This window comes from Lepidochelys kempii, chromosome 3 (genome assembly GCF_965140285.1).
Source record: "Lepidochelys kempii isolate rLepKem1 chromosome 3, rLepKem1.hap1, whole genome shotgun sequence".
NCBI classification, from domain to species: domain Eukaryota; kingdom Metazoa; phylum Chordata; order Testudines; family Cheloniidae; genus Lepidochelys; species Lepidochelys kempii.
This window is the reverse complement of record NC_136382.1, coordinates 11,413,625-11,440,883: the sequence shown is the minus strand read 5'-3', so window position 1 is coordinate 11,440,883 and position 27,259 is coordinate 11,413,625. Positions and strand designations below refer to the sequence as shown.

The window sequence follows — 27,259 nt, the reverse complement described above, 5'->3', positions numbered from 1 at the left end:
CGCCTCGGGGGAGCCACGTGGGGTGAGTCAGCGCCGGGCGGGGGCCGCCGGCAGATAAAGAGGGAGGCGCCGCGGGGGTGCGGCGCTTGCGCGCAGGGGCCGGCGGAGCGAGGGGTTCCTCGGGTAAGTGTGGGGCGGCCGCTGTGCCGGGGAGAGGGAGAGCTGGGGCAGGACGGGTGGGGCAGGGGGCAGTTTGTCTGGGGCCTGGGGGGGAAGAGCTGGGGCAGGACGGGTGGGGGGAGGGGCAGTTTATATGGGGCTGGGGGGGAAGAGCTGGGGCAGGGTGGATGGGGGGAGGGGCAGTTTATATGGGGCTGGGGGGGAAGAGCTGGGGCAGGGTGGATGGGGGGAGGGGCAGTTTATATGGGGCTGGGGGGGAGAGCTGGGGCAGGGTGGATGGGGGAGGGGCAGTTTATATGGGGCTGGGGGGGAAGAGCTGGGGCAGGATGGATGGGGGGAGGGGCAGTTTATATGGGGCTGGGGGGGAAGAGCTGGGGCAGGACGGGTGAGGGAGGGGGCAGTTTGTATGGGGCCTGGGGGGGAAGAGATGGGGCAGGATGGATGGGGGGAGGGGCAGTTTGTATGGGGCCTGGGGGGGGAGAGCTGGGGCAGGACGGGTGAGGGAGGGGGCAGTTTGTATGGGGCCTGGGGGGGAAGAGCTGGGGCAGGATGGATGGGGGGAGGGGCAGTTTGTATGGGGCCTGGGGGGGAAGAGCTGGGGCAGGACGAGTGAGGGAGGGGGCAGTTTGTCTGGGGGGGGAGAGCTGGGGCAGGACGCCTGGGGGAGGGGGCAGTTTGTCTGGGGGGGGGAGAGCTGGGGCAGGATGGATGAGGGAGGGGGCAGTTTGTATGGGGCTGGGGGAGGGAGAGCTGGGGCAGGACACATGGGGGAGGGGGCAGTTTGGCACGGGGGGGGGGGGGTAGGAGCCGGGGCAGCTCATTGAGGGAGGTTTTGCAGGGATTCCCTTGCAGGCTGTGGACAGGATTTCTGGGTGGTGATGGTGGTGAGGGGAAGTCTCTGGGCAGCCAGGCATGTAGGATGGGGGGTGCTGGGGGATGTGGAGGGAGGGATGGTTGGCTGTTGTCCCATGCCATAGAGAGCTGTTGGGGGCTGGGAGCAGGGAGGAGCATGTTTGGAAGGTGCAGGGGGATGGGTAAGGGCTCTCCCTGTCCCCAAGCAGGGGACTGTCCTTTCCCGGGTGGGTAAGGGAAGCAAGGAGACTGGGGGGAGTTGGCTCAAATTGTGCAACCATCTTGAAGTGCTAGGAAATGTAAAGCGGGATTTTCTTGCCCTGTTTAATCTTCCCCGCAAGGGCACAGGTCTAGCCTCTCAGAGGTGTCTGTATTAGCAAATGGACACTGTATCCCATGAACACACCGCGTCTGCTACTGCCTCTTCCCCTTCCAGCTTCTGATCTGTGAGTCCAGATTCCTGCTGGTGGCCGGGTAGTGACTGCGGACCTGGGGTAGCCCCTCTGCTTCAGAGCTTGCATCTGACATTGACAGCCATTTCCCTTTGCTGGCAGCTGAGCTGCCTTCTGTGTGCTGAGGCATAGCCAAGGTCCATGTTGTGTTGTTTACAGGAGGTGACTTTCTAGCTGCAGGCTTGATCGGTGGCAGTGAACATGTAACCGGGTACCTCTGAGGATGTGTGAACAAGTCAGGGCTTCTAGGGAGCCCCAAATGAGTGATCTTGTTTCTGGGGAGACCATTCCCCTTGTGAATTCTGTGTTGGCCTGTTGCATCTTTTTTTCTTTAGGTGCAGCTGTCAGCAAAAAGAGAGATTCTGTAGATTTGACCCGTGAACTGCAGAATTTAAGTATCTTGATCCTTGTCTGGAGGGGATGAGGATTGTACAGTTGCTATGCAGCTACAATTCTGGGCCTCAGTAAGATCTCTGCTAATGCTGGGGTTTTGCAGAAATTTTGCACCCTGTGGTATTGTTGGTAATATCTATGGTGTAGTGCAGGGATCTCAAACTCAGATCACCACGAGGGCCACATAAGCACTAGTATATTGGCCCGAGGGCCACATCACTGAAACCTTTACATACAGCGGTACGAAAGGATAGTCAAAAATGAAAAAAACGGAAGAGTAAGAGAGTATGCTATTAAAAGTCAAAGTATTAACTTTTTTAAAACTGTAATGCGAAGAGGGGCTTTAATAAAATATAAACACTCAGTAATGCGCCTCACTCAAATGACAAAGCACACATTTACTTTTAGAATTACTTCAGTTAAAGCCCCCTCTGCCTCCGGCCCTGCCCCCACTCCATCCCCTCATGAGGCCCCGCCCCTGCCCTGCCCCCTTTCCAACCCCTTCCCCAAATCCCTGCCCCAGCCCCACCTCTTCTCCGCCTTGTCCCCGCTCCTTCACCCCCCCCCCCCAAAGTCCTGAGCACTGGGAGGTAGGCGGAGGAGTGGGAGGGGAGCTTGGCTGCCGGTGGAGTTGGCGCCTGTGGCGGGCCACGTGGTTGAGACCCCTAGTGTAGTGGATGGATAAACAGTCAGTACACAGGGAGGAAAGATGCTCTTGTGGTTAAGGCACTGAACTGGAATTCTGCAGATGTGGGTTTAATCCCTTTTTTCTGCTGGGAGCTTCTGGAGTGACCGTGGGCATGTCACCTTGAGCCTGCTTTCCAGAATTACTGAGCAGCCACCGCTCTTATTGAGTTCAGTAGGAACTTGAGGTGTTGAGCACCTCAGAAGATCAAGCCCTTAATCTCTGGCCAACATCTTCAAAGGTATTTAGGCATCTAACTGCCATTGACTTCAATGGGAGTTTGACACCTCAACACCTTTAGGGATCTTAGCCTCCACACCTCTGTGCCCCACTACTAAAATGGGCATAATACTTCCCTAGCTTACAGGGCGATTGTGAAGGTTAACTAATGTTTGTAAGGCACTCTGATGGGGACCGGGGCCATGTGAATAAGGTGTGGCTGAGGCAGGGAGGGGGTTTGATCCCTCTAAGTTTACGGAAGAGGAACTGCAAAGAGCGGAATCTGTGGTGTTTTTAATAAATGGACTTAAGTTAGGGCCATCTGTTACGAATATTGTGTTTTGGCAGCAAGATGGTGGGAAGATCAATAAAGAAACTAAATACAAAACCGGGAGGAGGAGGAGGAAGAACTTCCACTGTGAAGCTCTAGCAATGAATCACTTCTAGTGCTAGTCCTGAAAATCTTTAGCAGTTACCTGCAAAAGTGTTCTTTACTAATAGATGTAGCTCCTTGAGGCCGGTATTATCTGATGAGTTTTGTGAACACCAGCAGTTGACACTGGCCAAACTCCTTACTTATAAATACAACCAACTGGTGTTAGAACTAAAATGTAGGGTTGTCCTTTTGTAATGAGTACTGAGTCAGGTGATTCCTGTGACCGCTGAACATGGTCCCTGATTCTGCATGGTGGGGCTCTGTGCTTGCTGAGGAGGGTGCTGCTCCAGACTGAAGTCCCCTCTTGTTTGTGGTCACTTTATCTTGTTCTCCTTGCCCCTTATCCAAATCTACCTCCCTGATTGAATTGGCTGCCTCCCCCATTGGTAAATATCAGCGCTGGTTGTACAGAAGGTCTGAAGTCCACTTTCCAGTCCAGTGCAGTAAAATCCGATCCCAGTTTGGAGACCGCCACTCTTGAAGATGTTTCTTTCTCCTAGTTTGGCTGTTCACCTTTTCTGACTTGCCTGTTTTTAACCTCATGCTGGATGTTTTGTCACCTTAGTTTTAAGAGTTTCACTCATCAGGGGAGCCGCACAGGGACAGCTCCTCCCTCTCCTTCCTTCCCGCCACCCTCCTCCCCCGACTCCCCACCCCCAAACACACACACTGTGGTTCATTACCTTTACATGCCCATAGCTTTTGCATTGCTCCCATCTGTGTACAGGATAAAAACGGTGGCTGCTGCCTTATGCTCGAAGAATGATCAGACACAAGCTTTCTGCAGCCAGTGGGATGTGCCCGAGGGTAGCTCTCATACAGTTTATCTGCTCCTGATGTTGGTCCCACCCTTCAGCAGGAATCCGGCTGGATAAGTTGAGGCAATGTCCACATGAAAGCTTCAGTCACTGGTGTAATTACCCGGGTGCAGACCCCCTAGTGCATGTAGATGTGTTGCAACACACAGGTTACCCCCATTGTGGCGCTAATCCAGCTATCCCCTAATGTAGACAAGGCCTGAGGAAAGGGAGCGTTAACCCCTGAATGCGTGGTATGTTTTTAGATTGTGAAGGCATTTCAGAATTGATTGCCTAACATAGGAGCTGCTAAGAAGGATCCTTGGGGCAGGGACTGTCTTCCTCTGCCTCATGCAGTCCCAAACGGACTATGGAGAGCAAATCAGTACTGCAGCATATCTGAGGACTGGTGCACCCAAAACATGAGGAACTTATTGCACAGCTTTGGCCTGAAGTGCTGTTGAACGCATGAGACTGGGCTACTCCAGGCTAACTTTGCCAAAAATGCCAGTTGGTTTTTAAAGCTAAATCATGTTAGTGCTTCACTGATATAGGAATACTGGTATAGCATTACTGGCGACCTGCTTCTGGAGTGGACACGGATGTACTGGTATAGCTGTGTCTAACACTGGGGGCTTTTGCTAGCCCAGCTGTGGCTGTCAAGGATCACGCCTGCTTGACTTGGCTGTATCTGCAGCAATCTGCAGTGTAGATGCAGCCTAAGAACTGGGTCAGCTAATGATATTGTAACTGGTTCTATGGAAACTGTTCAGACCCCATGGAAGCCTTTTCTAGGCCAAGACTTCAACTGCTGATGAAACCAGTTTAGCTGAACTGGCTTTGAAACTAGTTAATTCTTGAGGGGGAGCAGGGAAGGTAGGCGGACTTCCAGTGTCACCAAGCATCTGGGACCCTGGCTATAGCCTGAAGATAGTCTCGTAAACCGCTGTTAACCAGAACTAACCTAAATGCTGCAGCAGGGTGGAATTTCTAGAGTCACATGCTTCAGTATTCAGGTTTTCTTAAGCTGCCCCCAAGATGTCAGTAATCAACAGACTGGAAAGGGCCAGTCTCCATTCTTACCTAAAGCACATCGCTTCAAGTAGCCGTGAGTTGTTGCATGAGTCTTTAATAGCAATTCTTCTGTAAGCTTTCCAGTCTGTTCTACTGGAATCTAGGTCTTGGGTAAGAATCTGGGTTTTAATTTGGTTCCTACAGAGCTTGATTTCATTCACAAGGGTTAATTTTAAAAAGAAGCAGCTTTTTAACATCAGTCTTACTCTGTTTAGACAAGATCTGTGAGTGGCATCCGGTTTTGCAAGCATAGAGTATTTTGCTAACTTTCTAGCCTCCATAACAGATTGTGTTTCACAAAGAATAATGGGGAGATATGGCTGATATGTGTTTAAAACAGTTAACCTTTGGTGATAATGCAGTAATAGATACAATACATCGAGTCTGCTAGCTGCTTTATAACCGTATGAGTTATCAAGTTAAGCTGGCAGTTCATCAAGCAAAGCAATATTACTTTGAGTATATGCTTGTTTTATCATGGCTTTAGTGTCATGTACAAAACATTAGCAGCTAATGCAACAGCCTTTTAACTGAGGGACAAAGTTCAGGTTTGTGTATCTGCAATAAATGAAGTAGTTACAGGGAGATGCCAGACTTTATTTTCAAGTTATTGTGTACATACAATCGTAGACCAACCTTTCTGGTTTATTACAGCTCAGACATTGAAATGATTTGTCTCCACCTCTTGCTCAAGGATATAAGTGTTTTATGAGTATTAAGCCCTTGTGAGGTAGACTATTGCGGCCGCTTACAGATGGGTAAACTGAAGCACTGAGGTGACTTCACCAGGTCAGAGGCAGAGAGAGAACCTGGGAGCCATGGTGTCCAGTTTCTCCTCCAACCGCTCCCACTCTATGATGTGGAAAGGCTTTCTGGCTATTGGCTTGTGAATGTATAGTTGCTAAAACTCCAGCATCTAGTGCTGCTGTGATAACCACTCCAGATGAGAGCTGGGTTCATTTTTGACTGGGTCTTGCAGTGGGAGGTAGAGGTAGGTCTCATCAGAGTGGTACAGCAGTAGGGGAGGGACAGATGCATTCTTCAGTCCTCTAAATCACACCAGCACAACATGCTGCCTGCGTTGGATCTCTCATTTCCACTGGCTAGTTAAGGGAAATAGACATGGATCTGTCTGCACCTTCCAAATCTGCTTGTCAGTTGGGGAAATAGTTGAAATATGGTTAGGTGGGTGGGAAGCACTACAGGGCTAGTCTCATGAGCTGAAGGCTAGTTTGAGTCCAAGTATCTGTTCCTGTTTTCAAGAGACCAGCTTCCTAGAGGCTTCTGGATTTCAAACTGGACGGTATGACATGAAATGAAACCATTGATCACATGTCTGAAGCATCCTTAACACAGCTGGAAGTGAAATAACCCCTTTGGAGGCTTCTGGCTCACATTAAACTTGTGACCAAGGATGAGAGAGCTGGGGGAACTTCCCCAGAGTCTGCAGAGTTCCTGGATTTTTTAAATCTCTGGATCCCACTGGGCCCTAATTGTGTCTTAATTTGAGATTATCACTTTGCCCCCTTCAAGCCAAGTGGTGAAATTCTCAACTCCGCATTATATTTTGACTCCCTTGCAGAATCAGACATCAGGGTATTGTTCTCCATTGTAAAGGTTACCTGTGCTATCAGATGAGCTAGACAGTTTAAATCTATGGAGGAACTCTCCTATATTCATATTATAGGAATTCATAGAGCTAGTAAAGCAGAGAGCATTGTGCTAGATGCTAATAGTAAAGCAGGGAGCATCTCCTGTAGAGCTTGCCATCTTAAGACCATGGTTACACTGTTCAGAAGCACCAAGACATAGGGCTTGTCTACACTACTGGCCAGGTGGATGGGCAGCGATCGATCCAGCAGGGGTCGATTTATCATGTCTAGTATAGTCGCGATAAATCGATTGCACTAGCGTCGACTACTGTACTCCACCTCAATGAGAAGCGCAAGGGGAATCGATGGGAGAGCGTCTCCTGCCGACTCACCGCAGTGAAGACGTCGTGGTAAGTAGATCGAAGTACGTCAACTTCAGCTACAAGAAAAGGAGTACTAGTGGCACCTTAGAGGCTAACCAATTTATTGGAGCATAAGCTCTCGTGAGCTACAGCTCACTTCATCGGATGCATCCAATGAAGTGAGCTGTAGCTCACGAGAGCTTATGCTCCAATAAATTGGTTAGCCTCTAAGGTGCCACTAGTACTCCTTTTTGCGAATACAGACTAACAGGGCTGCTACTCTGACTTCAGCTGCATTGTTCACGTAGCTGAAGTTGCGTAACTTAGATCGATTTCTCTCCCCCTGCCCTCCCCTCCCCACATAGTGTAGACCAGCCCTTGGGAGCCTAAATCCCATTTTCAAATATGATTTAGATGTTTCACCCCCATTTTCAAATGTGACATAGGCACTCTCCATGCTTTTATCCAAGATCTGTCTCTCTTCACCCTCCCCATGTGTTGCTCTTGTGGGTCAAGAGCTGGGACATACGCAGTTGCACAGAGACTTGCAAGTGATTGAACAGCCCGTCCATCACTTTCTTCTAACACTGTTTTGTTACAAAGAAACTTGCAGCAAAAATCCAATGCTGCCATGAGACTTGTGTTTGTAAAACCTCATGTGGATTCTGCTTCCACTTGCATTTGGCCTGAGCTAGGAGCGGGAGTGGGAAGCGGTGCAGGCCAAGGGACTTGCTGGCTTCCACTTCCTGCAGCTCCCATTGGCTGGGAACAGCAAACTGTGGCCAGTGGGAGCTGCGGGGCTCCATGCCTACGGACGCTCCCAGGTAAACAAAACCTCCCAGCCCGCCAGAGGCTTACTCTGACGGGCCGGGAGCCAAAGTTTGCCGACCCCTGAAATACAGGGTCAGCTTATGAAAGGGCCATACAGTTTTTGCCATTTTTACCTATTCATCTTGGGGAGTCGGCTTATAAACAAACGGGCTAACGAACAGGTATATACGGTAAGTATTTGTAGAACAGTCTAGTCCTGATCATTGTATAGGGCAAGCCTCAATAGCACTGTGCTTGGGACACCAGCAATCCTTCATCTAAGGGAGAAACCCTTCCATGCTCTGAATTTCCTACTCTTCAGAGTGTGATACCAGCTGATTAAAGAGGAACTGATCAAGTGCAACTAAAAAAGAAAACTGTGTGGAGAGAAGAGGAAGTGGTGGGAGCACGACAGAATACTAGCCAGTCACTTCAGTGTGTAATCCATCTGCACCCAGGGTGTGGGAACTGGGCACAAACTGGTGCTTAGCTGAGTCCTGTTTGCTGCTTTGCCTCTCACCTTGAACTAGACTTAAAGCCTCTTCAGAATCTTTATGCCCCAGGCTAGCGGGTCGAAAGCAGGCAGGAAGATGTCAGCAAACATTCAGCTTTTTGATTCTTGTGAGAAACTTAGCAGCAGCTTGTTCTGCCAGACTCACTCACTGATACACTGGGGCGGTCTCGTTGCATGTTGTGGTTTTTTTAAGTACTGAATTGCTTTGCTGAACAAATACAATAGAAGAATCAGGCTGCTTAAAAGCTATACATCTCTCTGGCTGCGGACCGAACTTAAATGCAGAGAGCGTGTATTTGTTTTCAATTTGGTTCTGGCTCACTGGAGAGCAACGGTCTCTACCTCAGTGTCTCAAATTGCGGAATCTGATATGAATTCACAACCTTCTCTGTCTCCGATTTTGTACAAACAAAGTGCTGTCAACTAATACTGAAACTCTGTAGAGCTGTCTTTGAGTCCCACTAGTTGCCCCACTGTCTAAAAACAAAACCCTGCAATTTACAAAGTGCTTTTAAATCTTAAATGCCGGACAAATGCCAGTTACGTATTCTGATCTTTCTGAGGTAGGAAAGTACGTGCATCCTCCTCTTACAGTAGCAGTTCAGTGACCTGCTCAAGACTGCAGAGGGAATATTAGATTAAGAACCGAGTTTTAGGCTAACACATATGCTTAGGGCTCTTGGGGCCAGTTTTTTCCAAAGAGCTCTGCACCCTTGGGAGATGGTGGATGATCGGCACTTGAAAATGTGGCCACTTCATTTAAGTGCCTAAAGTGGGAGTGGAGCTCTTGAAACTCTGGTCCAAGTTATGCTGTCTGAGCCCTGGGAAAATCTGGCCCTCAGACAGTGCCTCTCTCAACTAAAAGAACGAGGAGTACTAGTGGCACCTTAGAGACTAACAAATTTATTGGAGCATAAGCTTTCGTGAGCTAAAACCCACTTCATCAGATGGATGCCCCAACTAAGAATTTGGCAAAAGTTTGCCTGGGCCAGCAGTTCTTCCGTAGGATGGTGCTAAATCCTGCAGCACCAGAACTGAAGTATGGTCTGGTAGCCTACATCTGAAATGATAGCCTGTCTAAACGCTGCCTCCCAAGAAGACTGTTAAACACGTTCTCTCTGATCTAGAGCAGTCTGCTGGATGTTTTCATCTGACCCATCATAGAAGACTACAGTTCTGCAGAATTTAATATTATATTTAAGATTCTAGCCCTTGTGGCTGTGGAAAAAAGCCATTGGGATTTGACTCAGTACAGTGGTGGCTCACTTGGCTCTGCAGCCGCTCGAGGTCTGATTCAGCATTCCCCTGTGTGGCCTAGCCACTTACGTCAGTGGTGAGTGAGTGTAGAACGACTTGATAGTGAGTTACGCTTGCTTTCCACTGACATAAATGATTACTTGAGGCACAGGGTATTAGTGAATTGAGCCCTTAGCATGCTTGTTTTCAGCCCAGCTGTTGACTCTGAAACCTAATGACATTGCTGGCTTGCTGAATGTTTCTGCTAAAATAAAAGCAGTGAAATGCTTAATCCATTCTGTTGGCAGTGGCAGCTGATCTAGCATGTGAGGCAGCTTCTTCTCGGTGCCTTCTGAACCCCCTTGCCCAACTGTGAGTGGAGGTGGGTAGAAATGAGCCCTGTCTCTCTCACTAGCGAGTGATGCTGAATGCAATAGCTAAGGGATAGTATGGTGGTTATACAATGGCCAACTCTACCTCTGTGGGCTGGAGTGGTGGAAGGAAGAGGCAGATGAAGTAGAGAAGGGGATCTGAAAAGTGCAGTGTAGATGAGGCATTGTGCTTGTTATAGTTGGCATCGGTGGGCTCTGTAGTTGGGTGACCCTGGATCTAAGTTAATAGAAGTTTATTGTTTGGGAAATAGCGTCTAAGAAATCTATGAAAGATTTGGCCAAAGTATCCAACTGTAACTATCAGTGGCTTGACTCTTTGTATAAGGAGGCTCTCTGGGAGGTGCCAGGGGATGTAATTAAGCAAGTGTTGCACCTTTAATGGCTACTGGGAGCTATGGTTGGGTATAGAATTCCTGCATTTCCCTCCCCTGCAGCATAATCTAAAAGGGGAGGATGAGGATTGCTCAGTAATATGAATGACTCCTTTCTGGGCATTGGGTAGGACCAGTAAGGCTAGCCTATGTTTATCAGGTTGCCATGGGTAATTAGAGGATGTTTACAGTTTAAAAATCACACTTGTATTTGAAATATTCCTCCAAGTAACTCCCAAGTGTGACTAGAGGAAAACAGAATCTTTTTTTCTCTTGTCAGTATTTGTGCATTTGACAGTGTTTTGTGTATTTTCAGTTTCACAATCCATCCCCCTCCAGCCATGTTAGTCAGTTTCCTGTATTTCTGTAGGTCTTCTCACACAGCAACAGGGGAGAGAAACCTTAACCATACAGGAAACTGTGACTAAAACCCATAAACTAGAAGGGAGTCTGGGGGCAGTGTCTGAAACTACTAACTTCTTGGTGAAACAGAGTCTGGATTTCAAGTTGCATCCCACTGAAAGTGCTGATATAAGAAGGGTTAGGTTAAAAATAAATAACATTTACAAGGTCAGAAACTTTTCTTCCAGGGGAGTTCTTGTGGTTTCCCCTCTCAAAGAAAAAAGTACATGTAAACTCTGGAAATGGCCAGAATGACGTTAGCAGTAAAGATCACTCAGAGATGTGCTCTGGAAACTTAGCTCTGAGTGGGAGGAGGTAGCTGGTGGTCAGTGAGCGCCCTTCAGTTGAATTGATCTCTGCATAAAGGACTCCATCAGCACCACTAAAGCTGATGGTACTGGGTACTTGGCAGGCTGCTATTAAAAACTTGCAGCTGGCCCAGGCCAACTGGCTCGGGCTCAGGGGCTGTTGAATGCCAGTGTAGACGTTTGGACTTGCGGCTGGGGAGCCCGTGAGGTGAGAGGGTCCAACCGAGCTGCAACCTGATCCCAAACGTCTACATGGCAGGTAAACAGCCTCAAAGCCTGAGCCCCATGAGTCCAAGTCAGCTGACACAGGCTAACTGGGGATGTGATTGCAGTGTAGACGCACCCTTACGCTTAGTCTTTGCCCCAAAGAGCTTTCTGATTGTCGTCTGTGCAGGGCTGTGGTTTGACACCTTTGGCTCCCTTTCCCATCCTGAAGGGTGGATGCATGGGGGAGCAGTTGGTATGCATTCTCTTAGGACCTCAAGCATAACTGAATCGATAGCCACTAACTGCTCTGGGATGGAGTTCAGAATAGGGCTTTGCAGAAGTCCTGTTGTACCAAAAAGCCATAAAGAGAAGGTACAGGTCACTTGTGTCTTCATTGTACTCTTCCTCTTAGCAATGGAGAATATTTTTGTTTAAGCCATTTAAACCCACGGCCCAAGCCGTGGCGCTTCTGGGGTCTTCTCTGTTTTGGAAAAGTTGCATGAATGTAACTAAATCTTCAAAAGCAAACTTGAAAATTTTACCTTTTGTCTGCTCCATCCACAATGTGAGGTTTGATCACTATGTCCATTGGTCAGTGTAACGCTGTGCCTATGGATTGGTAGTCTTAAAGCATGAGCTTCTGTTGCCCATGCTAAAGGACCCAGCTCTTAGTCCCAAGACACACAGAGGTTGACCCCCCATCTCTCATGAGAAGGCCTGTGAGCCCGGCCTGCGCTAGGGGTTTTAGCAAAAGATTCCTGCTGCTGCTAAAATTCCCTAGGGTGGGCAGGGCCGTAATGACAGAATGTCAGGACTCAAAGGCCATCTCCAGCAGTACAGTGCCTCTTACCCATCCTGCTTGGGCACTGATTCAAAGGGGAGAGTGCCACCTACTGATTTGCCATGAGCACTTTGGGCTGCAGTTTGGGATTGAAGTTCGGGGGTGTGTGTGGGGGGGTAGTTCTCGTAAACTAATTTGCCTTGAAAACAGGAGGCCGGTCCTTTCACGAAGATCCTTTGGCATTATATAACAAATGAATAGCTTTGCACCGAGTTTTATTTAAGTTGTTGGCAGGGAAGAGGAATGGATTGGTGCAATTCTGGAGGTCTCTGCATGTGATCCTTTTGGCAACCAGTGCAGTACTGTGAGTCTAACAAAGCAGCACAGCCCCCTCCCTACAATATCCTTCTCTGCTCACTTGCAGTGTGTGTCATTACCCTGCTTATAATCACGTGACAGGCTCTGCCTAACAATAGCTGGCATCTGTTTCTACGAGTCCTTGCCAGGAAGAACACCAGTTAGGAAGGGGTTAGCTGTGCATGTAGGCAGATGCAGTGCATGGATTGACGTGTGGATCTGTTTCCAGGCAAAGAGTACTGCTCTGTGACCAAGATGTGGCAGTCTGTGTCTGCCCTGTGTATCCTGGTGACCCTCGTGAGTGCCCGCAGCGTCCCCTACTTTGCTCCCCTCTCACACGATTTGGTCAACTACATCAACAAACTCAACACTACATGGCAGGTGAGTAGCAGTGCTTTTCCTCCTGTGCGCTCGATGCCGGTGGCCAGGTTGCTGATGGAGAGCAGTGGTCCTGTGCACTGGTAGTGACTGGATGGATGGATGCGATTCCTGCCCCATAAGTGTGTTCCAGCCCTGACTCAGAGGGACCACCTTGCACAGCCTGGATAGCTGTGTCTAGGCAAACTTTGCCTCTCCTAAAGTTGCCTGCCATGTCTGGATTTTGCTGGCAGCTGTTCACTGGGATCTGAAATCCTGTTGCATAGGTCACTAAGCAGCCATTAATGTATGTTTTCACATAGCACCTCTTCCTTGCAGAAGATCTCAAAGCACTTTTCAAACTGTGTAAGAAACTCTGAACTGTCAGCCCCACAGCAAAGTTAGCAGGAAGTGACTGTCCTATAATGAGCGTCCTGCTGGCAGTGCCAGTTATGTAAACAGGATGTTAAAAGCACACCTGGAATTCATCCAGGTCGGATGTCTATTTGGGAAAGGGCAAGGGGGGCTTTAAGCATGTGGGCGCAGCTTGAGAATTCTCATCCTGGGAGCAGCACAGCGCCTCCTTTTGCCATGTTAGGGCACTGGCTTGCTGAACTGCCAGCCCCACTGCCTGCAGCATCTGGGTCATCTGTGAAAGTCAGCCAGCCAGACGCTGACCCGGTCTCTGTATTCTTGGCTGACAAGATTTGATGTAGTCGCAGCCAAAGGTGGGTGTGATGGCAGATGGTAACTACTCTTGGTCGCTGTCCTGAAATCCATTGGCTTTTGGGAGGCTGTGCGGCCTAGTGGATAGAGCACTGGAGTAGGGGACCCAAGAGACTTGGGTTCTATTCCCGGCTCTCCCACTGGATGATCTTAGGGAAGTCACTTCACTTATCTGCCTTCATTATTTCCATTGTACAGCTGGGGAAATGATACTGACCTCCTGTGTGAAGTGCTTTGAGACCCATGAGTGAAAAGCGCTATCTAAGAGCTAGGTATAATGATTAGATGTAAATCTGCATCCTGTTAACCCAGCCTGGATGTTGCTTTATGCACACCGGGTAGCTTGTCATTCGTATTTCTTGTATGCTGCCACACCATTTCCCATAGCTTGGATCAAAATCGCTTACTGCCAGCATAAAATACCTACATGCAACCATGAAGGCTGAAGGTCCGTGTATGCTAGGACAATAACCCATAGCTCACAATGGCTCTTACCCACCAACTGAGCTGCTACTGTCCATGAGGCTCATGTAGCCTCCATACTCCCAGTAACGATACCGGCTATGGGTTCAGCCTCATGTGGAAGGCCATGCCTACACTACAGGGACTATCGCAGCCTAGTTTGGGCACTGTAGCATAGCCCTGTAGTGCAGACACCATCTATAGCAAGGGAACTGGGTTTTCCATCACTATAGAAACACCACTCTCCAAGCTATGGTGGCTAGTAGACAGGACCTAGCTGTATCTGCTGACCTAGCCCCATAGCTTTGGCGCTCAGGAAGGGTGGATTTTTCACACCTCTGAGCACCGTAGCTATGTCGACCAGGCCAAAGCATGTTTGGGAATGAAGGAGATGGTGGTTGCTGCTGATAGAGCTGTCAGCGAAGAGGACTTTTCCTCCTTTGGAGGAATCCTGGCTAGCCCAGCCTTGAAATGCAAAATGGGTGTCTCCATGCATGATGGTTGGTTGTATGAGACCTGCTGTAGCCAGTGGGCTATTAAACACTCAGTAAAATGGTACTGAATGAGGCATGTTCCCAATTTACCAATCCAATCGTAGAGTATTTGGGTTGGAAGGGACCTCAGGAGGTCATCTAGTCCAACCCCCTGCTCAAAGCAGGACCAATCCCCAATTTTTGCCGCAGATCCCTAAATGGCCCCCTCAAGGATTGAACTCCCAAGCCTGGGTTTAGCAGGCCAATGCTCAAACCACTGAGCTATCCCTCCTACACAATGGCTGTATATGACTGCCATTGACCCTGATGAAAAGGCCATTAAGATAAGAGTGAGCAGTGCAGCATATTCGAGATGCTAATTGATTCTAACTGGGAGTAATGAATGGATGGGAAGACAACTGCTGGAGAGAGGGGGCTTTGCAAGGAAAAGACCCCCTGCGAAACATAGCAGCCGTAACGAGAGAGCTGGGCAAGCTGTCTGACCTATCCTGGAGTGCTGGGGAAACCCTGCTGAGGAGTAACCATCAGGCAAGACTTACCATGGCAGGCAGAGCGTGTTGACACCCAAAGCTCCGCGGGCAGTGAGTGGTATCCCTCCTTGCTGGAGTGCTGGGCACAGGTGGCTGTGTTTACCTGGTCAGTAGGCTAGCGTTGCTCTCATTTCACGTTGGCAGGTCATGCTGCGTCCTGATCTACCAGTATAGAAGGACAAATGCGTAGTAGCAGAATGAAAGGGACCCAACTGATGATCACTTGTGTGTCTGAATCTTACCTGCTTGTGTTACCAGTCAGGCTTTAGCTCTGTCTCCATGATGAGCTGGCGGTGTGACTCCCAGCAGAGCCGTCCCTAGGGTATGGCGAATCAGGGCGATTGCTCCAGGCCCTGCGCTTCGATTAAAATCGTGATGAGGCGGGTGGGTGAGCGGGCTGAGGAGGTGAGCGGCAGACAGGTGTGGGGAGGAGCCCCCTTACCAGAGCCTCCCTCTCCCCACAGCGCCTCCTGCCTGCTGGCGTGCCCTGCCAATCAGTGCTTCCCCCTCCCTCTCAGCACCTGCAACCTGCTGCGGATCAGATGTTTCACAGGGTCAGGAAGTGCGAGGGGGGAAGAGGCAGGGGTGGGAAGAAGTGGGGTGGGGTCTTGGGTGGGGTGGGGTGGGGGCAGCCCCCCCCCCGGCAGTTCAGAAACTCTGCACCTATGTCCTGGGCCCCACACCCCCCCTAGGGAAGGCCCAGCTTACGTACATGTACTCGCACTCGCTTGAGGAGACTAGCACGAGTATAGAGATCAGAGTAGCCTGGTCAGTTTGTCCTTGGTATTCAGGCAGGTTTGTACTTGGCGCAGCTACGGTGTGATAATCGGCAGCAGATGTGTACCGGAACCGGGAGTCGCGCCCCTAGCTCACATTTACAGCCTGCGTGTGAGACAACTAAAAGGAGGGAGAGAGGGGAAGGGTGATCCAGTGGTTAGGGCACTTCCCTCAGGCTTGCGGGGCCTGGATTCAATGTTGTTCTCAGCTGCAGACTTAGCCTCTCCCCAGCTAAGTACCCTCGAGGATCTGGGCCTTAGTCTCTTAGCCCATCTGTAGAGTGGTGGGTAGCACTTCCCTATTTCCATGGAGTGTTGAAATACACTGAAGACTGAGGTGCTCAGCTGCAGTGAGGCTAGAGAAGTACCTTGGGTAGATCAGAGACTCATTTCTTTCTGTCCAGGTGCCATGGTGTCTGGTTTTGGGGTCTATCTTTCACTGGCAAGAGCAGAAGGACACTTCAGAAACTTGGCAATTGTGACTAAAACCCACAAGAATTGGCAGAGGGAGGCTCTAAGGGGCAGGCGTTGCCCCTGAAAATGCCTGGGTGTTCCTCCTTGGAACAGGCCGGGTGATGGTCATTGCTGGTATTGAGGTTCAGTGTTCTCTCTCTTCTCTCCCCCCGCCCCAGGCTGGGCACAATTTCCACAATACTGACATGAGTTATGTGAAGAAACTGTGTGGTACATTCCTGCACGGGCCCAAACTGCCGGTGAGGTGAGTGCTGTGGGGTGTAACACATGGGGCTCCTTCGAAGGGTGGGAGAGGAGAGGTGTTTCCAAGCTAGGAAACCCCTACAACGCTTCATATCCTTCTTTCCCCCTCCACCGTACCTCTGCCAGCCTTTCCCTGTACAGGAGCCTAGTGTTGTGGAGATCCCTTGCTGGGGTACTGAACAGAACTCCCTCCAGAACTTGGCTAAAGCTCACTTGTGAATTGCCAGCACTTGGCATTTTTTTTTTTTTTTTTTTTTTTGAGGCTTTGTGCAACTCAAACTTGGGACCAACTTAGGACCACCTTGTCCAAGCCTCCACACCTTTCCCCCACCTGTCTCTTAATAATGCAGTGTGCTTCGATAGCTCCTTCATTCGAAGGTCTGTGCTGTGCTCCCAGACACCACCCGGTATCTTATAGACATGGGGTTGGGGGAAAGTGACTCATCCAGCATCCTACCGGAAGTTTGGAAGTGCTGGGAATGGAACCTAGACCTGACACCCAGTCCTGCGCTTTCCGAACCCTGCTTGTATTTACACAGCCAATGTCCGTCTAGCTCAGCTGGAAGCTATGGGCTGGATGCAGAAATCGCATGATAGAATTTTCCAGCCTTATTTTGCAGGAGGCCAGATGAGAACTGCAGTGGACCCTTCTGGCCTTAATCTGTGACTAGAACTACAGTAAAACCCTGTTTGTCCAGCTCTCCGCAAACAACCAGCGCACGCAGGTCCAGAAGTGGGCCATCTCTCCTGTGACCACGAGAGGGTGCTGCAGCCTTGCACTTCCCATTCTCTGGATTATCTGTTTTTGATTATCAGATCTGGCCCTGTTCCCATCTAGAGCGGATAAACAGGGCTGTGCCATACTGTAGAGTTTAACACGTGGGGCTCTTTTGAAGGGTGGGAGAGGAGAGGTGTTTCCAGGCAAGGAAACCCCTACAACGCTTCATATCCTCCTCTTCCCCCTGCACCATACCTCTGTTCTGGGCCCAGAGCAGTGCGGTGGGGTCTACTATACCCTGAGCCCACCTAGTCATGGGGTATCTAACTGCTCAACCTTGAGACATTTGTCTTGGGTCTCTTCTAAAGCGAGTCAGTGTAGAAATGTCAATTTCTGTTAACTTGGTCTCACAACATGAATCCTTCATGTAACTTGGATGGCTGCCTTCCATTACAGGGCCGGGTTTGCTGGAGAGATGAACTTGCCGGACAGCTTTGACTCCCGGGACCAGTGGCCAAATTGTCCAACCATTAATGAGATCAGAGACCAGGGCTCCTGTGGCTCTTGTTGGGTAAGAGGATCATACTGCCAACAGGGAGCAATCCGCTGTGGCTGCAGTCATGCAGATGTACCTGAACGAGCTAGATCAAAGCAAGCTCCAGTAACAATAGCCATAAAGCTGTAGCATGCCACTCAAGGATGTACCCAGAGTCCTGGGCAGGCAGGGCTAGCTCATGCCACCACCTATGCGTCTGCAGCTTCACTGCCGTTGTTCCTGGTGGCTTAATTAGCTCTGCGTGCACAGAATGTGCTGCTCAGAATTACTCCGGGGATGTGCGGGTTTGCCATTAAACTGCAGAGAAGCTGTCTCAACACATGGCATAACCACTGTGGTGCAAGGTATCATGCCTCACAAAAGGAGGAGGGGACCTGACAGTCTGTGTAGTGAGAGGTGAGTGTGTGTGGTCTATGCTGCCTTATCTTCCAAGAGAATCCAAGCCTCCATGGGCTGCAGTAGCATCTCTGTCTCCAAACAGCTGGACTGGGACATGCACTCATAAAAACTCCATCTTAGAGGAGCCCTGCGCAGTGATCCGGGGTACACCTGGTGAGGTGGGAAACATTGCTGCTATTAGAACTTAACAGCCACCTGCCGTTGGCTCTCTAAAGACACAGGGCTCTATTTGCAGACTGGCTGAAATGTCCATCAGTCCAATAGGTGCAGCCTTGCCCACACGACCCTCCGGCCCAGACAGCAGTCCCACACAGTCAGAACAAATTCCCTTGGGACTGGAGCCACCTTAGTGCATGGTCCAGTCGTGTCTCTCCTTGGTAGCAAACACTCCAGGCCCTCCCCTTCCCCTTGGAGGGTGCATGATGCTCTTCCCTCTGTGTTTTGTAGGCGTTTGGTGCGGTGGAGGCCATTTCGGACAGAGTCTGCGTGCACACCAACAGCAAGATCAATGTGGAAATCTCGGCAGAAGATCTGCTGTCTTGTTGTGGCTTCAAGTGTGGGATGGGGTGAGCAATTCTCATGCTTCAAAGAAATGGCTAGCAGGACCTTTGTGCCAGCCCAGAATATAGACCAGTGAGCCAGACTGTGTATTGCACTGACCTCCCCCTGACTTTCCAGTCTAGGATCAATAAATATTAATATTTTGTGTAGTGCCTAGGGTGTAAAAGGGTGACCTTGTGTTCTCCGCTCTGTGGTGGGGGTTCCTACACACTCTGCTGCCAAGGACCTTTGGTAATGCTCTTCTGGCACCTCTCTGGGTTCGAGGGGAAACAAATGGTATTGGGGGGTGGGGGGAAGACTCCCATCATTTTGATCCATCTTCATGCTGGTCATTGAAGACCTTACAGCTGTGTAAAGTCCTAGATCTAACTTGCAACCTCCAGGCCATCTCCCTAAACTGAGGCTTTGACAGAAATGGAATGAGTTTATACTCTCCCTTTTGAGTTGGGACTGAAAGCTTCAGTGTTGTGGCCACACTTTTCTGTGGCTTCTCTCCAAACTGGAACGTTGGCAGAAATACTAAATCGTGCAGGAGTAGAACTCCAGGGTGTCAGATTAGCTTACCCTTTAACTGGTTGGTAGAAGACCCCACATGAGAGCGAGTTAGTGTAAAGCTTTGACCTGCAAGCAGATTATGCCTGGTCTTAACTGCAAGCATGTGTGGACTCTTTTGCTGCATTGGGACCACTCATGTTCTTTGAGTTAAGCAAGTGCGTAAGTGTCTGTCTGCAGGATCGGAGTCTGTGACCATCTGGACCCTGTGCTAACCCCAGTGTTGCTGTATTTCCCTGTCTCACGTCATGCACAAACTGAAAAGTTACACTTGGCGAGTGCAGAGCAGGCCCTGCCTTTTAGACCAGGAGCTTGGGAGTCAGGACTCCTGGGTTCTCTTTCTGCTGCTACTGGCTGTATGGCTTTGGGCACACCTGGTTCCAGTTATCCTTCAGTCGAGTGGGCACAGTGTTCCTTGGGGGCAGAGGCCTGCAAAGCAGCTGATGAAAAGGACGCAGGCAGCAAATATTGCTTGTAACCAAAGAGGAGGCAGTGTGTCCTAATGGCCAGAGTATTGACTGGGATTTGGGAGACCTAGGCTCTGTCCTCAGCTCTTCCATTAGCCTGCTGCAGGACCATGAGCAAGTCCCTTCACCACTCTGTGCCTCAGTTTCCCCATCTGTAAAGAGGAACTATGTATTGCTACCCTGCAACCCTCCTTTAAGCACTGAGATCTAGAGAGGCAAACCAGCTAGGAATAAGCCTCTCCCCCACCTGGCTGCTCCAAGCTGTAACAGTTCTATTGTAGTGGGATCCTGACCATCAACGATCCGCTTCCATACTCCGAGCATCTTAATTCTCTAGTGCGTGTGCTCGAGTGTTACTAGATGAACTGGCTTGTGTCAAAAGTGGCCCTCTGGCTGTGCCAGACCCCTTCACCCAAAGACCAATGTGGAAGCTGAGCTAAGGGCTAGGCCTGGGATTTGTGACTGACATGCCCATGGTGGTTCTTGCAGGTGTAATGGCGGCTATCCTTCTGGAGCGTGGGGGTACTGGACTGAGAAAGGCCTGGTGTCTGGCGGGCTCTATGACTCCCACATAGGTAAGCCAGAAGCCATGCAGGCTGTCAATGCTAACCAAGGGAGTTGGACTATGTGGGTGTCACAGTTACAGGGCTAGCTGCACCTCTGACCCCTTCTCTGGTCTGCATGCACACACCCTGAAACCAGTATGAGGCCTTAGGCCGTCTCCTTCCTTGGGGTAGAATCCCACAATCTTCCCGCTCCTAGACAGGGTCCTGGGCTGCCGTCCCCTGTGCGTGACCCCCGCTTACCCCAGCAGCCCTTTCCCTTTGTGACCAATGGTGAGCCCAGTGACCCAAAACAGCCAAATTTTGTTTGTGTAGCTACTGAAACAAGCATAGGAGAGAAGAGGTTTTTAAACCAGAAGGTGTCTGTCTCACCTAGACCTGTTGGGCTTACTCCCACCCCTCCTGACCCCTCGAGGTCTGGGTTCAACTTGGCGCTCCTTCTGCCCTTGGGAGACTGACTTTTAAATGCAGCCAGAGGCTTGCTCTCTCCCTGTCCTGAGCTTGGCCCTGCTGCCAGTTAGAGCTCGGCAGGATGTTGGAGAGGGCTCTAGTGTTGTGTTTTTAAAGCGTCCTGGGAAAGATCTACGTACACCCAGACACCCACTCTTCCTTCCTCTTCGCGTTATCAGACAATCGCGCCGTATGTATGCACATGGTAAGCATCCTTACAACAGCCACAGCATTCATAAACGACTGCCAGGCAGCTCCAGATCTCTCTCACTGGGGACCAGCGACTAGTTCGTCTTTTATAGATGACGAATGGCTCTCATGTAAGGAATGTGGGGATGCAAGGTTTGGCTTTAACAGACATTTCTCTTATGGTAGCTCAGGCAAGTCACCATGTGTCATTCTCTTCCCTGTGCACTGGAAGGTTTGTGGTGCATAATTGCCAGGCCCCCATGATAAACTGGACCTAAATTCCTACAGTCCCTGGATTCTGCAGCAGGCTGGGATCTCTGCAGCAGTGTTAAACATTTGAATTACGAAAGCTAATATGTCCGTTGTCATGCTAATATTTGTGTCAAGTTTGATGATGCTGCAGACGCTCGTACTGACAACACAGTTAAACATTGGGGAGAGGGGATGGAAGCACTAGTAACTGGGGTGGGGACACTTGGCCCTAAGGAAGCATGAAGGGGGTTGTTTGAGGATATGGGCTGAGTGCATTTGCTGGCTGTTCATTTCTATCCATCAGCAGTGGAGGTATCGGAGATGTGACTTAGTTTATCGTTAGGTTTCAGAGAACTCCCTGAGATGCATGGGTAGGTTATGTATCTGCAGAAGGAGCTGTTTCAGGCCGACTCTGGAAGATATCACCACATCACTTAGGGATTTGAGTGCGTTGGGGCAAGGGGCTGTGGGGTGGTGGGGTCCATGGGGCCCTGCAGCACTCTGGGAGAGCAGCCTCTGTTCTAAAGAGGCTGGTGTGGGAGAAGCTGTATGACCTCTTCTGTCTAACCCAACAGGCTGCAGACCATATTCCATCCCTCCATGCGAGCACCACGTCAATGGGTCACGCCCCCCGTGCACTGGGGAGCAAGGGGACACCCCCAGGTGCGACACACACTGTGAAGCAGGCTACTCGCCTTCATATGAGAATGACAAGCACTTCGGTAAGAGGAAGCCACTTGCCCCGGCCTACACTAGACCCATGCACGTCTCTTGCCTTTAGATTCTGAAAGGCCTAATGGCCTGCCTGCGCCGGCGGTCGACACCATGGCCTTGGCTCATAGCTGTGAGCATTACGTGAACAGGGGTACTCGGGGCCCCTAGCATGGCTCATATCTTAATGGAAAGTGTGTCTCACCCACCGGCCTTCCTGCGCGGGGTGGAATGTCCCTCTGGCCACCATGGCACTTGGGTGTCCAGTGTATTTTGAGCTGTTGCTTTTTAATGTGCTGCATTAGAAACAAGGAGAGCCAGCGCCCTGGGGGCCACCAGCTAGTGTCCCCAGTCCAGCGTGAGACCCTCTGGCTGCGGGTGGACGGGTGACTGTGCTTAGAACCACAGTAAAAACATGCCCCTGCTGAGAGAAGAGGCACCGCATGGGAGCCCTCTATCGTGTCCCTTCACAGGCAAGCCATTCAGAGTGCATGGGCTCTGTGCTCCCAAGCTCTGCCTCTGGTGTCCGCAGGCCCAAGCCCTTGTCGTGCCCTAGCCGTGGTGCTGTGCAGGTGTAGAAACCAGCACGGTGGGCACTCTGGTAGAACTTCCACTGGCTCTAGGGGGGTCTCTGTTCCTGGACTATGCACGTTCCCAAGGAGCTCTTGCCTTGAATCCTCCTTCCCCTTCTGAATTAAAACATAGAAAGGGTTTGTTGCTTGTCAGCTGAGGTTAGGGTCCTTCGTGCCAGAGTGAACCCCATATTGGAAGTTCCCTGAACTCTCCATGGGTTTCCTGTACTGGGGCTTAGCCAGATGGTGAAACTGAGGCACACTCTGCTCTCACTTGTGCTGGGCACTCTAGGTCTGACAGGAGGCTCTGTCTAGCTGCATCCCTGCAAAAAAGCCAAATATCCAACATCTCATAAGTGTCTGTAAACTGCACTGGCAAATCGGGTGACATGATGCTGCATGATGAGCCTTCTCCTGCTATAGCTGACTGCAGCTTTCATTGATTACGTAGGAAAGTTAAATCTGTAAGATGGAGGAAACTCGTCCCCTGCCATGAGGGGTAGTGAAGTGTGGCTCAACCAGCTTGACTGACTATTGTCATCTTTTTGTTTTGTTTTTGACTGGGAGCCAAGTCAATTAGTGGCTTCTAATTTCACATCCTCCAGTGCTCAGGAGTAGACTCCCGCCTCCATGGCAGAGTCCTGCATGGACCTCAGAGCAGACTGGCTCCCAGTGAAGATACTGGAGGCTAACCACTGCAGCTTGCACTGAGTCTGGGTGGGTTGACGTAGGTGCCCACAACTTCTGCTGAGCTGTATCTGCTTCTGCTCCGCAGGAGCTACGTCGTACAACGTCCCTTCCAGTGAGAAGGAGATAATGGCCGAGATCTACAAGAACGGCCCAGTAGAGGGAGCGTTTGCCGTGTATGAGGACTTCCTCATGTACAAGTCAGGTAAGCATGACAACTAGGCTGTGGTGTGGTAGCTGAGCAGATGCTTCACGGACCATGACCGAGGGGGTGGGCATTACCCTACCACAAGTTACTGGCCAGGAGCCAGGGGGACGCTCTCTGGGTTGGGTTAGAAGGAATGTCAGACTGATCACAAGCAGCCTCTCTCGGCCTTCAAAATCACCATGCTGGGCAAGCGTAAAGCTTCATACCCAGTAAGGCAGATGCGGTTATGTTTGGGTACATGCCTGACCCCCCTCATTGTAGTTTATAGTGTACTGGGGAAACTCAGACAGAAGTTTAGCCAAATTTTAAAGCATTAATAGAATTGATGTCCTTTCATTAGTTTAAGTCCCCCTAAGTGGAGTCCACGGTTGGAAAACTGGGGCCCTTGACTGGTTGTGGGGTCTAGTGTCTCCTCGTTTCCTCTTGCCCCCTGCAGGTGTTTACCAGCATGTCTCTGGGGGAGAGGTTGGTGGCCATGCTATCAGAATCCTTGGCTGGGGCGTAGAAAATGCAACGCCCTACTGGCTGGCTGCGAACTCCTGGAACACTGACTGGGGTGACAATGGTAAGCAGCCAGGATGTACTTTGGGGCAGACCAGAATTGTGGATTTGTTTTTCTTTCTACAGGGTTAATCTCCCTATCTTTAAATCCTGATATAACTGGTGCTCTTAGGAAGCAGGAGTTGAGAAGACCCTCTCTTGGCTGGGTAGGAATAGCCAGATTCTGTTTGTTCAGCAGGAACGTACTGACCTAGCCTGGTAGAGCTAAACCCTGCAGTCAGTGAGCTTAGACACCACCGCCCATGAAATGCCCATTGCACATCTGGTTGTATGACTCTCTGTAGGATATGGGTGATGGGGTTTCTCCAGCAGGGCCCTCCTGATACTGACTGAGCCTGCCTTTGTAGGCTTTTCTACGGCTTTCCTCACCCTGGTACTCAGAGCATCTCCCATCTGCCCTCACAACACCCCTTTGAAACATGGAAGCCTTCCCCTCCACTCTGAGGGGGAACTGAGAGCGAAAGGGACTTGCCCAGGGTCAGCTAGGAAGTTACTCTCAGTGCCAGTGGCATTTGGGACCCATGGGAAATCCCCTGGGTTTGGGTTTTGGTGAGCCTTACCTGCCCCATGGCTTCAGACCAGGAAGTGAGATGAGAGGGAAGTAGTTTATCAGTAGCCTTCATGCCCTTAATTGTGTGACACCAGAGAGGAAACACAGTGGCAGAAGCAATTCTGCTGGGGAAGGGAAGGTGGTGTGGTGGGATAGTTCACTGGGCAGGGTGGCAGGAGACATGGGTTCAGTTCCTGGCTTAGCCAGACACCCTGTGTGATCCGGGGCTAAGTCATTCTCTACCCTGTACCTCAGTTCCCTCTGTCAGAGCTCCCTCCAGGGGTGGGGAGGGGATAAATCCATTGGTTGAGGCACTCTGTGGCCCTCAAAGTGTAATAAAAGGACCTCACCTGTGTGGGGAGCTGACCTGTGAGTATTTACACAGATGTTGTAATTGGGTGTAACAGGGAGTCTCAGCAGAAGTGCAGTAACTAAGCATATATCATCTAACTAGTCTAGAGGGGTGCCTGGGGCTCTACCTAGAAGGAACTTGAGGAGTCATGCCCCAGGGAGAGTTTGATGCCAGTCTGGAAAGTAAGAATGCCCCAGGTTTTAAGTGACTCTTTTCTCTCCCATGTGGGATTAGTGACTCTCTTTAAAACCTCTCCAGGTTTCTTTAAAATCCTCCGAGGGCAGGACCACTGTGGAATTGAATCCGAGATAGTGGCTGGCATCCCCAAAACAGAACTGTACTGGAAGAGGATCTAACTCCCTGGCTTGGGTGCAGCTGAAGAGATCAAATCACACCTCTGATTCTTATAACCAGGTGCAGGCTGGGCACAGAGCCTGCACTCTTGAGACTATGGTTGAAGCTACGTATTAAAGCCTTTTATCTTTAGTTGTGTGGTGGGGATGAAGGAGGTGGCTTCTGTATTCATGCGCTAGCTGCCTTCTCTGCTGGAGCTCTCCGCTCCCAAGCCAGTTTGTGTGGCATCGGCCCCCCCAAGCATTCCCTTCTCAAAGGATGGAGCTAGAAGTGACATTGCTAATCTCTCACCACAGTACAGGGGTGACTGAGCCACTCTGGCCTTTACCTGCCTAATTCAGAGAACCCTGTCATCCAAGCATGGGTGAAGCAATCACTTCATTTTGGAAACGCAACAGGACTGGCCAAAGTACATGCAGGGTCAGGGAGGCCGGACTGGATGACCTAGGGGGTCTCTTCCATCTCTGATGTGATGCATGCTACTGCAGCAGCAGCCTTGCTGGCTGCTGTCCCCGAGTTTGACTTCTGCACTGCAGTGTGCCCAGAGGCCTAGCTTCTCAGAAGTGGGTATGTGCAAACCCTTGTCTGTACATAGTGGACATTGCACATGCACTTTTGAAAACTCATACCTAGGTTTATTTGCTAACCTTGTTTCCTGAGTGGAGGAGCCTCTTAATGGCACAATACTGGCTCTAGTTGGAGTAGAACAAGGCTCTTCGACAGCTTAAGCTTTTCATAAATATCTTCCTCTGCTGCTGTTTAGTTTTTTTATTTTTGTGTAAACCACTTGGCTCCTCGACCATTTATTACAGCTCGGGGATCAAGCAGCCTGTTACAGTGGCCCATGGATGCTAAGAACATGTAACTGAACTAAAGCGACTGGTGTTCAGATGAAGGCCAGTCTGGGGCTTGCAGATAAAATAAATGGGGCAGAATTGTGTCCTCTCTTCCAGGCAGCTGCTTATCTCAGAGGGCAGGTCAGCAGATTGGTTGAAAGCGGACTTTGGGCAGCATGCAGCCTCTGCAATGGGGATTTTCTCCTAGGGTGCTTTAGTGACTGCAGATTTGAATTTAGGCTGGGTAGAAAACATAGAAATGGAACTAGGTTAAAGTGCACAGGGGAACCTAGAGCATGCACCAGCAGGGTCTACATAAACCAATTAATGCACATGTTAAAATGCTTTAGAAATCACACCCCCATGGTGCTACTGGTTGGTGTGAGCAAGCTGTAATTTACTTAGCTCACTTAGCACACATGCAGCTGGAGAGGACTGATCTAGCTTTTTTGCACACAACCACCTTCATTAGTTGAGTGTTTTTAAATAGGGAATCCTCTTACTGCAGACATTTTAGCTGAAGATAGGTGGGGAAAAGGAGACATATGTAGGAGGAACCATTTGTGGGAGGTGATGGCACTAACTCAGTTAACTGCTGTTAGTGTAACAAGCTGGAATAGGGTGTTTAAAGCACAGGGCAGGTCTTGCTTACTGGAGAGATGCCCGGCTCCTGCAGTGAGTAACACTGCATCACCTGTGGTGTAGGAGACTTGCATTTTGTTTAAATGGGGACTCTTAACTTCTGTTGTAATCACTTATCCAATATTAACATGGCTTCAGTGTAGCTGAATGGAACAATTGTGCCAATAAAAGATTTCTCCAAGCTCTTGTAGTGTGTTCTTGGAAATAGGAACAGGAGAGAGTCCACAATGGGCCTAACAGGCACCAAGGTCTGATTTCATCTCTGCAGGTAGGTGATGCCTCTCACAAGGGGGTTCTCCTACCCTGTGGAAGCTGTAAGGTACTTGTGGCCCCTAGTACTATACTGAGCACCTCTCATGTTCAGTGTTTGTCCTCACAACACCCCCCTAGAGTAGGGAGTACCACTCTCCCCCTTTTACAGAGGGAGAGGGGAGGCCCACAGACTAGGGGCTAGCTTTGCCAAGGGGATTTAGACTGCAATACCTAACTCCTGCTTGCCCTGTGGAATTCAGTCTTGAATTAAGCAGCCAGGATTCCCCCACCAGTGCCTGGTCAGAGTTAAGTAAGCCAACTGGATTTATCCCAGCCAGTGTGCTGAGGTGGGGCAGGACCTAACTAGCCTACAGGAAATGAGGCACTAGGCAGCAGGGACTGAGG

At 50.1% G+C, this 27,259-nt stretch overlaps 1 protein-coding gene across 2 annotated transcripts; it reads left to right on the top strand.

The window, feature by feature from the left end:
* Positions 1 to 26,783, top strand: CTSB (cathepsin B). 2 transcript variants are annotated; one of them, XM_073335687.2, is made up of 10 exons: positions 1 to 22; positions 12,590 to 12,741; positions 16,338 to 16,423; positions 17,597 to 17,711; positions 18,543 to 18,661; positions 20,165 to 20,250; positions 21,705 to 21,851; positions 23,188 to 23,304; positions 23,744 to 23,872; positions 25,029 to 26,783. In XM_073335687.2, the coding sequence occupies exons 2-10, from the start codon at positions 12,616 to 12,618 to the stop codon at positions 25,124 to 25,126; spliced, it is 1,023 nt and encodes a 340-aa protein (XP_073191788.1). In that variant the 5' UTR covers positions 1 to 22; positions 12,590 to 12,615; the 3' UTR covers positions 25,127 to 26,783. The 2 variants fall into 2 exon arrangements, with proteins under 2 accessions (XP_073191788.1, XP_073191787.1); XM_073335686.2 differs by lacking the exon at positions 1 to 22 and adding an exon at positions 29 to 123.
* Positions 26,784 to 27,259: the final 476 nt, after the last annotated feature.